The sequence below is a fragment of the Ciconia boyciana genome, chromosome 8, assembly GCF_034638445.1.
Source record: "Ciconia boyciana chromosome 8, ASM3463844v1, whole genome shotgun sequence".
NCBI lineage: Eukaryota > Metazoa > Chordata > Aves > Ciconiiformes > Ciconiidae > Ciconia > Ciconia boyciana.
Window position 1 is genome coordinate 35824444 of NC_132941.1, and position 13466 is coordinate 35837909.

At 38.4% G+C, this 13466-nt stretch overlaps 1 protein-coding gene across 1 annotated transcript in view; it reads left to right on the forward strand.

Moving 5' to 3' along the window:
- Positions 1–9803, forward strand: part of LDB3 (LIM domain binding 3) — a 125252-nt gene extending 115449 nt beyond the window's left edge. The window contains exons 9-13 of the mRNA XM_072870095.1: positions 2007–2307; positions 3507–3687; positions 5923–6043; positions 7504–7619; positions 9630–9803. Of these exons, the coding sequence (XP_072726196.1) occupies positions 2007–2307; positions 3507–3687; positions 5923–6043; positions 7504–7619; positions 9630–9719 (809 nt within the window). The 3' untranslated portion in view covers positions 9720–9803. The remainder of the gene's footprint in view (positions 1–2006; positions 2308–3506; positions 3688–5922; positions 6044–7503; positions 7620–9629) is intronic.
- The last annotated feature ends 3663 nt before the right edge of the window (positions 9804–13466 follow it).

Consider the following 13466-nt stretch of genomic DNA (forward strand, 5'->3'; position numbering starts at 1 on the left):
ATTAAGGAAGAAAAAGTGAAAAATTAAGAGGTTGTAAGCTGAATTTACTGAAGACAATCATGGAAAAAGACATCCTAAAAATGGTACCTGGACTGCATTTGTTCTTCACTTCTGGAACTCTGGGTTCGAATATCTGACCATTTTGTTAGGCTCACTGTGGGATACACTGCTGTACTTTGCATGAACAATTATTGGCTCTTGGGGGAAGGAGAATCCTTTCACAAAACTGAGTGAGCTAGAAGTCACCTTATTTAATTAGAGAGCCTCATAGGTGGGAGCCTTTTGAACTCACCAATTAGAGATGAAATATTGCCTTCTAATTTTGCCTAGCTGAATACCGTAATACATAAATAGCAACAGCCCCAGGGTTTAAAGAGATTGCATATAAACTCTCTGTTCTGAAATCTTTAAACACTGTTTACCATTCCCAAGTTAAAAAAAAAAAAAAAAGAAGCCTCAAGCTAAGGTGGGATACAGTTTTATGAAGCAGAAACTTTGTTGATGCTGTAACATAATAAAGTTTTATCAAGAAGATGCATTAGATTCAGCTCTGAAGTCAATAAAAAGAAGAAAATCAGAGATCACTGGGGGATCACAGTGGATTGATATATATGCGATTTAAGCACCTGCAATTGCCGATAATCAGTGTATGTTATTCTGTGTGGCAGGGTGTGGGCTAAGGGAAGAGCGTTAAGTAGAACATAATCTCACCACTTAATTATCCAGAAAGATCTATGTTACATTCGGAACCCTCTCCTTGGTTGAAACACCTTTCTACCTGCAAGCCCCTTAAAACTGTAAATGTTGTGTTTGGTCATCATTTTATTGGCACTGGGATCTACTACCCAGAGTGTTTGCCTAGGCTGTAGGAGAACTGACTTCTGTTCCCAAATCTGCTCTCTCATTTGGGCAAAACACTTCAACTCTCCAAGCTTCTGTTCCTCCTCACACAAACCAACAATCATTCACTTCTTTGTTTTCCTTGCAAAGGAAAAACTGCTTTTAGTGCTCCTGTACTTGTCAAAGTGAGGCAGTTTCTTGGCCAGCGACTTCAGTCCTACACAATGCAAGATCTGACATTTTGAAAAGAGGAGGGCAATGGGAAAACTTGTCGGTATGTGCAGGCTCTAGCTTCTGCTTATTTTTATGTGCTAAAGCTCCACCCAAGATTAGAGCCTGGTGCATACAAACACAGAGGCAGTCTGCACTGAAGATTTTATGTGACAGTCAAAGGGTGGAAGAAAGGAAGTAAAATATTTCTGTTTTATACATGGGAACTGAGGCACAGAGATACTACGCTTTGCTCAAAGTTATACAGGAAGTCTGTGGCAGAGCCAAGAACTGAACTGAGATCAGTCATAACCGCAAGTCTGGCCTTCCTCTAAGTGCTGTTGGCTTTGTCTTGGTGGTCATGTGAGCTGAATTGGCTCCCTCAATATTGCTTCCAGTGCTCTCTATCTCTGTGTTCCCTGTGTGAGCCTGTTCTTCAGAAACCTAGGAGTAAAACCTACAAATGATAGGTAACAGTGACATCTGTGGAAAACACTGCATTTTAATGAATACAGTGAGATCAAAATGTAAACATAACTTCTTATTGAAATTATGGGGAATTCCATCTAAAACTTTATTACATGATCTGGCCTTTCTATTTTTAACCTGTCTTAAACAGATTATATGGCAGTGTTTGAAATTATCACAGAATTGTCATATCCATTCCTACTAGAAAATGAAGAGATGCCCTTGAAAATGGTCTCCATAAAACCTGTAAAAGCCAGTAGGCAATGACTTCTGTAATGCATGTGGATTAAAAGTCAGTGATTGTGCTGATATCCTTGGCTTCTGTCCAAAATTAATGAGCAATAATGGGACAGACCATAATTAAGTGTCATCTGAAGCTTTTATTTTTTTGTGTGTCATGGACTACTCTTTGGTAAGTGTTGCTGTTTTGCCATCAGAAGAAAAGACTTTAAAATACTTCTTGGTTTCTTTTGGGTTACTTAAAACAGCGCCAGCACCAGTTCATTCCTACGCCCCTGCCAGCACTGAGCCTGCAAGTCGCCCTCCCTGGGTAACAGATGACTCCTTTTCCCAGAAATTTGCACCCGGAAAAACCACCACCACTGTCACAAAGCACATCCTACCAAGGGGTGCTCCAGTACCATCTCCTGCCTCAACTTCTGCTTACCCATCTCCAGTGTCAACTTCTTCCCAGGCTCCTGCAATAGCCCGGGGAACAGTTCAGAGGGCTGAGCGTTTTCCAGCCAGCAGCAGAACTCCTCTCTGTGGGCACTGTAACAGCATAATTCGGTAAGGTCATGAGGTTTTGAAGAGGGATGAAGCAGAAAAAAAATATCAGAGAGACTGGTTATTGTACATTAATATACAGTACCAGAGCCTAAGACTCAGTTAAATTACCCAGCAGGGATGTCTGTTGTCTGCTTCATTAATTTAACATTTCCAGAGCTCATTTTGCTATTGTGTGGTTCACTTTTTATCACTGCAAAGTTATACATGCTAATTTTTTGTTTCATGGGTGCTATGGCAAATCACTGTTTGTTTTTTTAAAAAAGTTTCTGGTCCTAAGGTACCCCTTGAAGGAGGTACATACAATTCATTGGGACAGTTGGGAAGGTGGGGGGAAATTATGGAGAGAAAAGGAATGAGACATCATTTTGGAACAGCAGCCAAATGTAATTGTTGCTTTTGTGTCTGGAGAAAGATAATGCCTACACTCTATTACCAGTGATTCATAGCATGCCTCTCCCTTCTGCTCTCCCAGTTCATTCTGCTGGACCGGTGCCCATTGTTACCCTGTGGACTGCTAACCAACTTTAAGTAATCCATGTTTAATGACAGTCTCCCACACTAAAAGGAGCTAGTTTGGTGATGTGGAACTACTGGTTATTGCCCTTTATATATTCCGAAATTGAAAGAGTCCAATAATAATCACTATATCAATCAAGAGTAAAACACCAAAACAAATTTAATGTGTCTTCCATATAATCAAACAGCAAGTTGTCATCTGATAGTCTGACATTTCTAGAACATGCTGCATGCAGTGCTCAGATGAAAAGAAGGCAGGAGACTTTAGGAGCTATTGTGAGGTGTGGGTGTGTAGGTTGGGAAATTTACCTGCTTTTTCATGCTTTCAAATAGTAGCATTATCTTCTGTGTTACAACCCTCGGCCTTTTCCTGTTGTCTTTGCAGCTGTTTACAAAGACCACTTATAGCTATGCAGATAGGAAAACAACTGATGATTTTTTCAACAGTTGTCTGTAAATCCAATGTATATGACTAAACAATAATGAAATATTTTAACCAATTGGCAAAGTGTTTGAGTAATGATCTTGAAAAAGACCATTTCTCTTCAGGCTTCTGGATCTTATTTTAGTATGCACTTTCACGGTTCAAGTAGAATGCTTGTTATACGTACACGCGGTCCCCGTGTAACCAGGACCATTCAATCTTTTTGCAATACAAATAAGATAATTACAATTGTTTACAGGGGTCCTTTCCTGGTGGCCATGGGTCGCTCTTGGCACCCAGAAGAATTCAATTGTGCTTACTGCAAGACATCCTTGGCTGATATGTGCTTTGTGGAAGAGCAGAATAGTGTGTACTGTGAGCGCTGTTATGAACAGTTCTTCGCACCAACCTGTGCAAGATGCCACACTAAGATCATGGGGGTAAGAGAACAACATTAACAGTTTCTCCCACTGCGTGGTTCACTGAAATAGTGAAATAGTTTAGACTCTAAGCAATGAATGTAGATATTTAATTATTTCCCCCTTTTTAATAATAATTTCCCAGCCTGTTGGTTATTTCAGAATGAGAAACATAATTTTATAATAATTTTTATCTATCCGAAATCTTGGATATTTCTGTACCTTATTCAACTCATAGGCAGAATATGTAATCTAATTACCATCTCACTGGGTGTAAAGTAACACTTTCTGGATAGTTCTTTGCTATCCAGTACACACTATGTTACTTTTACGTATCTTTTCCTTATATTTATAGTAAGAGACTTGAACTGGGAGTTTTTTTCTTATACAGCACTTAGTCCAAATTTCAGTGGAGAAGTCAGTGATCTTGGCAAGAGGCCCACTGCTCTTGCTGCACCTCACTGGTAGCTAGCAACTCAACTGCCAAGAGGAATTCTGCTGACTTCTTATAGTTAAGAAAATACAGAATAAATACAAAGATCTGAATTCCAGAAAGGCAAAAACAGATGCCACTTTTGTCTTAATGTACCCATGCTTAGGTACAAGTAAATTTGCTCTACATGTACCTTAGATGGTGATGAGCTTTGAATACCATAAGATAATTTTAGCAGTGTATTTATGCATGCAGTTATAGTGAATATATGACATGATTTTCTTAAATGAGGAAGCAAGGAGTACCACACTGGTTTTTCCCTGCTTAGCTGTCACCTTTTGACATCTGTCTAAATGTTGGCATTGACAGACTAGGTGCTTTGCTCTGCAATTGCCAATTAGGGATGGCAGCATCAGACATCTATGGTGAAGCTCTGGCTCCAACCAAGTTTTGTTTGCTACTGTGGCAGTAGGATTAATTTTACAGCAGCGTACTGACTTAACTTACCTAATTAATGCTGGCACAAATCAGTTCCCCATTATGGATTTTCATCAGGAAAATAGCAAAGATGCCAGCTGCCTCTATTTATATTAATAAGATTTCCCAATCTGTTTTTTGCTTCTTAGTTCAGTGAGGTTCATAAATGGATCCAAACCTATTTATCAGTGATAGTTGTTTTGCAAACAGTAACAGAAGTTAATTAATCTCAAATGGTGATTCTCTAATGAGATATATGGCAAACATAGATTAGACTATTTTGTCTATTCACTGGATTGAAAGCATGGAAGAGGACTTCAATCCCTTTTGTCATAGCCAATAGAGATTAAAAATAATCTTTAAAAGAGAATCAGAGTCTACATATATAATTGGAAGCAACATAAAATAGGATCTAGATTCTCAGCTGGTGTAAATCAATCCTGTTTCACTGAAGTTAACAAAGTTAAATTCATTTACACCAGTTACGCAGCTTGCCCTTTGAAATCTGGACTGTTTGACAGAGATACACTGTCAAACATCTTCTTGGGCACAAGTAAGATTGACAAATTAGCAGGTAACCATGCATTAGAGATCAGTACAGCAGCTTTTGGACTTGGAGGACTTCTGTATGACAAGGTAAGAATGAAGAAGTGATAAAGATTGCTCCATACTGGATAGGAGAAAGAAGTTGATAAAACCTGGATACTCAGTTCAAGAGAACATCAGTTGCACAGAGGTTTTTTTTTTTGTGATGAACACATGGCCTAGGAACAGACATGCAGACTCATTTTCACTAATCACGTAAGTTAAAATCTAAGAACCTTGGGTTTTTTTCGGAGATTTTCACATTAGTTTGTGAAGTGTTCTTGTGAGAAGCTTAAAGAAATTAGTACATAATCTAAGTTGCTTTGAAACATCAGACTCAAATCACTTATCCACTGCATGCATTTCTTGGTCTTAGAGAGAAAATTACTCTTTAAAATTTATTTAACAAATCATACTTTTGTATTGAAGAGTTCGTACTAGTCGTGTCAAAACAAAGGAGAAAATAAACAGAATCTTTGTGCGGAATCTCTCCTACAACAGTGACTGGGCATGTTGATACAAACAGCTGGCTGAACTATGTTGTTTCATTTTGGCAAATACATTGTTCTAGAAAGTTTGCAGTCCTGTTTCCTCTTTCTTTCCAAAGGATCCCAATTTCTGTCATACTTCTTTTGAGAAGGGGAATTGGCTGATACAGAAGGGAAGAATTTAGAGCATATCTGCCTTGTATTTTTCTCCAGTACGTAGTTGCAGGGCATGCTATTCCGCTGGAGATTTTTGTTTGTTTGTTTGTTTTACAGGAAGTGATGCATGCCCTAAGACAGACTTGGCACACAAGTTGCTTTGTCTGTGCTGCTTGTAAGAAGCCATTTGGGAATAGCCTCTTTCACATGGAGGATGGGGAACCTTATTGTGAGAAAGGTATGGCAAACTGGACAGTTCTGCTCAGTAATCATGTGCTTGGAAGCACATGAATCATGGAAGCAACATAAGAATAAAGCAGCTGATGAACAAAATAAAACCAGTTACCTATCCAGCATGGATTTTGTTTCCACTCTCTGCATATACAAGCATTTCCCTCTCTCTATTTTTCTCCACTTTATAGGATAGACTGGCAGAGTGCTGGTCTTTTGCCTCTATGTCCCAGAATGCCTTAACTCATTTCTCTCCCTTACGTATTATGATATTTACCTTCCATTTCTCTCCCCACACTTTTTTCCCTGTCCCCCTCCCTTCCCTGGTAGATTCTGATCACTAGTAATCTACATGTTATGGGGTGAAAAAGTCTTCTTTTAGGGTTCTGGTAGCACTTTATACAGTATGTGTAGGTTGCTGCCCACATTCTCTCTACTAAGTTGATTTAATTATGACCTCTGATACTGCTACCTCACCCTAAAACAGATCAACATATATGAAAAGATAGCTCTGCTCAGATGTGCAACACATGGTAGTGCAGATTTTGTTTTCCAAGTGCTGCAATAAATTAACTGCTGCTTGCCAACTAAGAAAGGAAAAGGCCAGGTTTTCCCAAACAATGGAAAGGGTAATATGGTTTAATAAATGGTGCTTGCCATGAAAATGAGTTGCCTGACATGGTCAGGAAGCAGGTTAAGGTTTAAGTGGTATTCCCTCTGTAAGCCCTGCCTTGTCCATTTAATGAGCTGCTGGCCTACTCCTCTCTAGAGATTCCTTCCTTACAGTTCCGCAAATCAAATTTTACAAATCAGAATAACTCTTAGTGAAGAATGAAAACCATACAGCATGACTGACTTGGCACCTACCCTCTAAAATTGGAGGGTTTGCCATAACCTCTAATGACTCTCTTGAATTCCATATGCCTTTAGAATTTCTGCTAATCTTTTTCAATGTCAAGTCTTTCCAAATTGCACTTGATATTCAAAGTAAAGACGTATTAACCAGCCAGTATGGCGTTTCCATAATATTCTCTCTTAATGCAGAGAGAACATAAATCCAGTCATGGAAACTTAAACTATGCTTCTATACCACCCGTAAGGTAACATTCACAGGCCATTAGATTGTGTTTTGTATTACCATATTTGTCCTTATGAATAGCTTCCACAAACATTAAAGCTAATTTAAAACTAATGTGAGAAACATAACTTCACATTTCATGAATTTTTTGTTTGTTTTCTCTGTTTGTGATGACAACTGTCGTGTTGACATGGGGTTTTGCACTGAGTTTTTATTTAAATACTGAAAGGAGAGAAGCAAATGTCAATGTGAGTGTTTCAGTGAATGTAGTAGGAAACTCTGAGCAAAAACAATCCAAAAATTCATCCTCTGGAAACTTTCTATTTCTCTTGGATTTAATATGATTATGTTAAGAGTTTGTTCTAAGTTTGCTTTTTGTTTTATTTTAGATTATATTGCTTTGTTCAGCACAAAATGCCATGGCTGTGATTTTCCTGTTGAAGCTGGAGATAAATTCATTGAAGCTCTTGGACACACTTGGCATGATACCTGCTTCATTTGTGCTGTAGGTTCTATACCAAATACTATCTCATTTCTTCATACTTAAAAATTGTGAAATAACATCAGAAGACCTGAAAGACTAACATATGCCTAAGGATGCAGACGGATTGAATTTCATTTTTTACTTGCAGATGGAGAAGGATGGCAGTAATTTCCCTTCTCCTCTGTAAACTTTTACTAGAATTATTAAATTTGACCATCACAAGTGAGTGTTTTCTAATAAAACATCCAGTTTTAGAGGGTACATACAGTAATACATAGCACTGTTGCTGTTATTCTTTCCAATGTTTACCAAATAAAGATAAAGAAGGATTTAAAATAAATTACCACCATACTGAACAGTATAGCCATAATCTTACTTACAAAGCAGTGCAGTTTGTATTTCCATGCAGAATGCTTGTTGAAACTTGCAAAAAGGAGTCTGTTCTGAGAGAATGAATAGTAATTAGCATAGAAGTTGGTCAAATTCATCAATCTGTGGTGTGCATACAGCTATATAGTGTGGCCATATTCCCACACCCTGCACACAAAGTAGTAAAATTCATATGATAAACAGTACTTTTCATATGGTTCTAATGCAGCTGTGCTGCTCTGCGACATATTATTCCTAAGGTAATAATACCTAGAACCTCTAATTAGCTAAAAATAGTATGTTGGCCATACCAAAAACGGCAGTGACAATTTCTAATGTTTGTTGAACTCTAAAATTTAGGTTGAAGAGAAGAAAGTATAGAAATGTTTATAAATATCTAAAGCTAAGCTAGCTACTGGCCTTTTCAAGGGTACATGGAAGTGAGTGACACACAAGCGTCCTGTGAAAATTGAAGTCTTTTTGAAATTCTAACATACAAAGGAATAATAAGACAGCAAGTTTCCTTCACAAACTAACTTATTATATCACTTAATTAGTCACTTATAAAAGAAACTTTCTTTGAATATTTCATGTTCTTTTTTACTTATCCATTTAACTGCATTCTTATGTATTTATTTAAATTAGAAACCTAATTTTCTGTGAAGGTGACAGTTTTGTTAATGCAGTTCTCACAGCGTTTTTTGTTAGGAGCTAACTTTATTTCTTTCAGTGAGTTAAGTCAAATGCAAATAGACACATGACTCTTAATTTCTAATATGCTATCCCCATATCCTTTCACGTGATTTTTGTTCCACTTGCAGTAGCACATCAGTGATGTTATCATTCACTGGTCTTAAGCCTGCCATAAGCATTAGGGACAATGTTTATTCTTATTCCTAGATTCTGATGTGTTGACTTCCTTAAGTGGTTCTAGTAAACTCTGACCTTGCAAGTGGTGTTGCACTACCCTGTGTAGATATTTGTACAATTCCAGGGCAGTGTAAGCTAATCTAAACCTGGGCTGCCCTGCCTTGGCCATGCATTCTCACATGCTTTGTTATGTCAACACCGGCACTTATGCAGCCAGGCAGAGAACTCTATGGGTTGAAGCATAACCTGGTAAGAATAAGTAGTTTTCAGTGATACCGGCTGTCTGACTGACTCACTCCTTGATCACATAAGCACCTGTACCAAGACAAAGTAATAACAGGAATGAGTATCTAATGGTACCATGGCACCTAACCAGAGCTTTTGTAAAATCATACGTTACGAGGATCAGAATCTAGGTCTGAGCTAGCTGCATGTGCTTGAGTGTGCCACTATCCTTTGACAGTCTACACAAGCACTGCTGGGACATGCAAAGCTGCCTAGGGGATCATGTGCCCAGACTTCATTTTAACAGAAACTAGTGAATTTAGTGGGTAGTGGTGGCAGGAAAGTACAGAGAGGAGAGCTGATGCAAACCAGAGCCTAACCTCAACATGGGGTAGGAAAACTACCCATGCACTTTGATCCAGGAAATCAGATGCACTTCTGCCAAAGAAATGTGTGGGCAGAAGAGAAATACAGTTGAAATTGATAACCATGTCTTCCTCTCTCTCTCTTTTTTTTTTCCCTTTTTTTAAAAAAATGATTCCTGATTGTATTTATTATTAATTCTAGGTATGCCATGTGAATTTGGAAGGTCAGCCATTCTACTCCAAGAAGGATAAGCCACTGTGCAAGAAGCATGCCCATGCCATCAATGTTTAAAAGAAGAGCTGGTAGTTAGTAATGCTGGGGAAAAACAGATGACTAACTGGGCAATTATAAAGTTGATAACCATGGCTAGCATTTCTCTTGGTAAAAGCTAGGAATTTGATACTTCTGAAGTTTAACTTTAACCTCTTTCATAAATACAGAACATGCTTTTGCAAGGTTCATACAAAAACCTACTGAATGAACAGTCAAAAACAAATGAACTAGTCTATTATTAGAGCAACAGTTGGGGGAAATATTGAAATTAACAAAAAACTGTAATATAAAAAGTAATGCACAAATACAGTTTCAAATGAACTACCCACAGCAGTTTTACTGCTTAGACCACACACTAGTGTTTAAGAACAACTGGAAAAGTCCTTTTGTAATAAGTCATTTTCTTTCATAACAAGAATGAGTAAGTGCCACATGTACAATAATCTGTAGAACCAAAGGCCATAGCTTTCAAAGGGAAATAAATAGATTAGGGTTTCCTCTATGAAAAGTGAGTGCTATTCCATTATGTTGTGGTGCTACCTCATAGCATCAAATATTTTAGATTCTTTCCAAATAAGAAGTCTGCCTTGAATCCATATGTAGCTGGGAAGCCTAGGAGACGATCCATAACTTAGTTTGAAAATAAAGTGGAAACAGAATTAACTCCTCCCATAACCCAGTAAGATGGAGAAAACCATGTTGGGTCAGCCTTGCTAGTGCACTTGGCTTATACCTGCACAGTAGATTAGTTCACTTTCAAATCATAATGGAAAAGGACAACTGGCTTTCTCCAAATTGCTCTTACATTGAATGGAATAGAGCTGGTGGGAAAGGCCAGTTTTTCATTCAAAACCAGTTTTCCTTTCCTCTTGTGGAAAAAAATACTTGAAGTTGCTTTGGTTTCTAATTCCCATATCAGTGGGAGGTAGGAATCTACATCTGGACCTTCACACTGATGAACACAGAAGACACACATCCATCTAGCACAGCTAGGAGGTGGGAGAAAGCTTGCAAAAGATCCCTACTCTATCCCACATATTAAGGAAAAGGGCATCTTATTTTTTTTCCTATATTAAATTAACAGTGATTAAAAATTCATAAGGCAGCGTGACACCACAGGCACATACTCTTTATTACTTTTGTTAGTTTAAATGCAACACATCCTGAATTGTAGTAGTATTTGCCATTGTAAAACAGTAGATAGGCTCCAACAATTAGAATAACCATACAGTGATCTTTTCTAATATTTTAAGAACAACTTTCAAGTTGTTCAAACAGTTATTTATAAAACTTTTTTTTTTTTTTGTAAAAGAGCAATACTTGTAGTACTGATAATACTTTTGAATTTTTAATTTTAAATATCAATGACTTTTGTATTGGAGACAGCACTTCTGTCTGATAGAAAATAGAGTTAAAATGGAAAGTCTGATCACTATTCAAGTTTTATTAATTTGTTTAAGTGAGAATTATGATGTGTGTGTTGACAGCTTGCAGTACTGACAGTTTTGAATTAGTATTTCTGAGGCTGAGGATGCATTCTGTGGGCCACATTCTGGTGCCACGTGCACCCTATTTTACCTTGTGTTTTGAGGAACAAGGAATGACATAGCATTGTCCACCTTTTCCCTCCGCTGGGTAATGCCCATTTTAAGAAAATTGGTGTGTATTTTCAGGAATGAAAAACCATCTAAAGCTTGGGGGAGGAATAAACAAAATTTGGAGTTCTAATATGAGAGTTAAGTTAGCTGCAGGCAGTCCACATCTTGGACAAAAATAACAACCTGAACTGCCTGTGGCAGTTTTGACATCTGTGACCTGTATTTATTCAGTAGGTATCTTAGTTCTCACTGATCTTAGCAGTGATCTGATCTGAGTGGTACAGGGTCAGATTTTTATATGCATGAGTTATTCTAAAACACTAGTACATTATATGCAAAACCTTTTTTTTTCTATAGCAAACAAATTTTCTGTTTTCAGTCAGTGCTGGGCTGGTGTGAATATGGTTCCATTGATTACAAAATCCAAAGATCTGGCTCATAATATTCTCTGGAGGAATAAATTGTAATCATGGAAGTTAAATCTTTTTTCACTCATATTTTACTTCATTAAATATCTTTTCATAACAGTGAGACAATTCTAGATTTCCTTTTAATTTTTGAATGTCATTCAACAAAATGGTGTTTATTATTCTCTGTTATTTAAGAGAATTCATATCAGCATATTATATACTAAGACTGCATTGAAGATATTCTTTAGGCAGATTTCTGTGTTACCCACTGACTGGGACTCGTCTCTTAGTATCAACATCAAAACAAGAAGTCAGAGGCCTTGGGAGGACACAAAATGCTAGGGCTTGTGATGCCTCAGGAGAATTTCATGAGGTCTTTTGCCTCTAATCTGCGTGTGTGTATATGTGTGTGTCTCCCTCTCCACCTTCCCCCTAATGTCCCTAAAAGCTCCCTCTTCACTGGCAATGTGAAGGATAAAGCATTTTAGGAGATGGTCAGAGATGGAGGGCTGCAGCTTAGGCAGGGGTACAGGCTGTGCAGAGATGGTGGTAAGCAGCATGGCTGGGGCTATCTCTTCTTCACATTCACAAGGGAGCCCAGATTGCCAGTTGAAGTGGCCCAGGTCAGCCTGCGAGTTGCTGGGGTGGACAGGGTTGTGGGAGACAGGGCACCTCAGTGTGGGCAAGGGAAGAGAGGCTTGGATCAGAGAAGGGAGAGCACCTGTGGCAGCCAGACTGTAGGGGCTCCGGGGGCCTCTGGTTGAGTGTGAAAAGATGAGGCATTGAGGAGATGGGAAGCCCTTACTGAAGCTGGGGTTGGAGGAGAGGGAATAGCTAGGTAAGGCCAGTTTCACTAAACTGACATGTTAGATAGTTGGGGTGGGGCAGAGGGGGGAAAGGGGGAATAGCCAGGATGACAGTCAGGGAAGGGGCTCGAAGTAAGAAATTAGAGTACAAGGAGCTCACAATAGTCCAGAGAAATAGTATGAATATGTATAGAGGGGGTGAGCAAGGGGGATATAGGATCCAATCTAGTAAATCTGAAGTCAGTACTGCAGAAAGGTGAATGCAATGTATGTCAGCATAGCTGAGCTAGCTTGCAGAGTGGCAACAGTTAAAATGCAGCAGCACAGACTTCAGTGGGAGCCGTACTAGCTTGAGAGAGTCCTGAAAATTTCCTTTTCAGTGGGAGCCGTACTAACTTGAGAGAGTCTGAAAATTTCCTTGGACAGATAACCTGCACTGTAACACATGCCCTGACTCCAGCTGGTGTCTGAGCAAGTGAGATTAAAGCTAGTTTACATATCACTATATGAGGTACAGTGATATCTCTGAAGGAAGAACAGAGAGACCCTGAGGATTATCATGTAATAAATTTCCTGTTTTGACTTGTGCTGCTTCATAATGTGGTCCAAAAATAGGGAATCCACTTACCCGCCCTTGATATCTATATTACGATATAATTTTTGCACATATCTGAACCAGAAATTTGTGAATAATAATATAGTATTTTAACTTTCACAGGGGTAGAATACCACATAACTGCTGATACTCTTCTGCCACGTCACCTTTGTGATATGGAGGGGGGAAAGTTGCATAGATATATATATAATTCAGAATAGGGCCCTTCAACTATCACTGAACATAAACGCTGTACAAAAATATGCAAGATGAATAATGTGTACTTGTTTATGTTTTATGTCTTGTAATAGATGCTTGGGACAAATCCTAAGTTCCTCTAAATATTTCTTTTCATT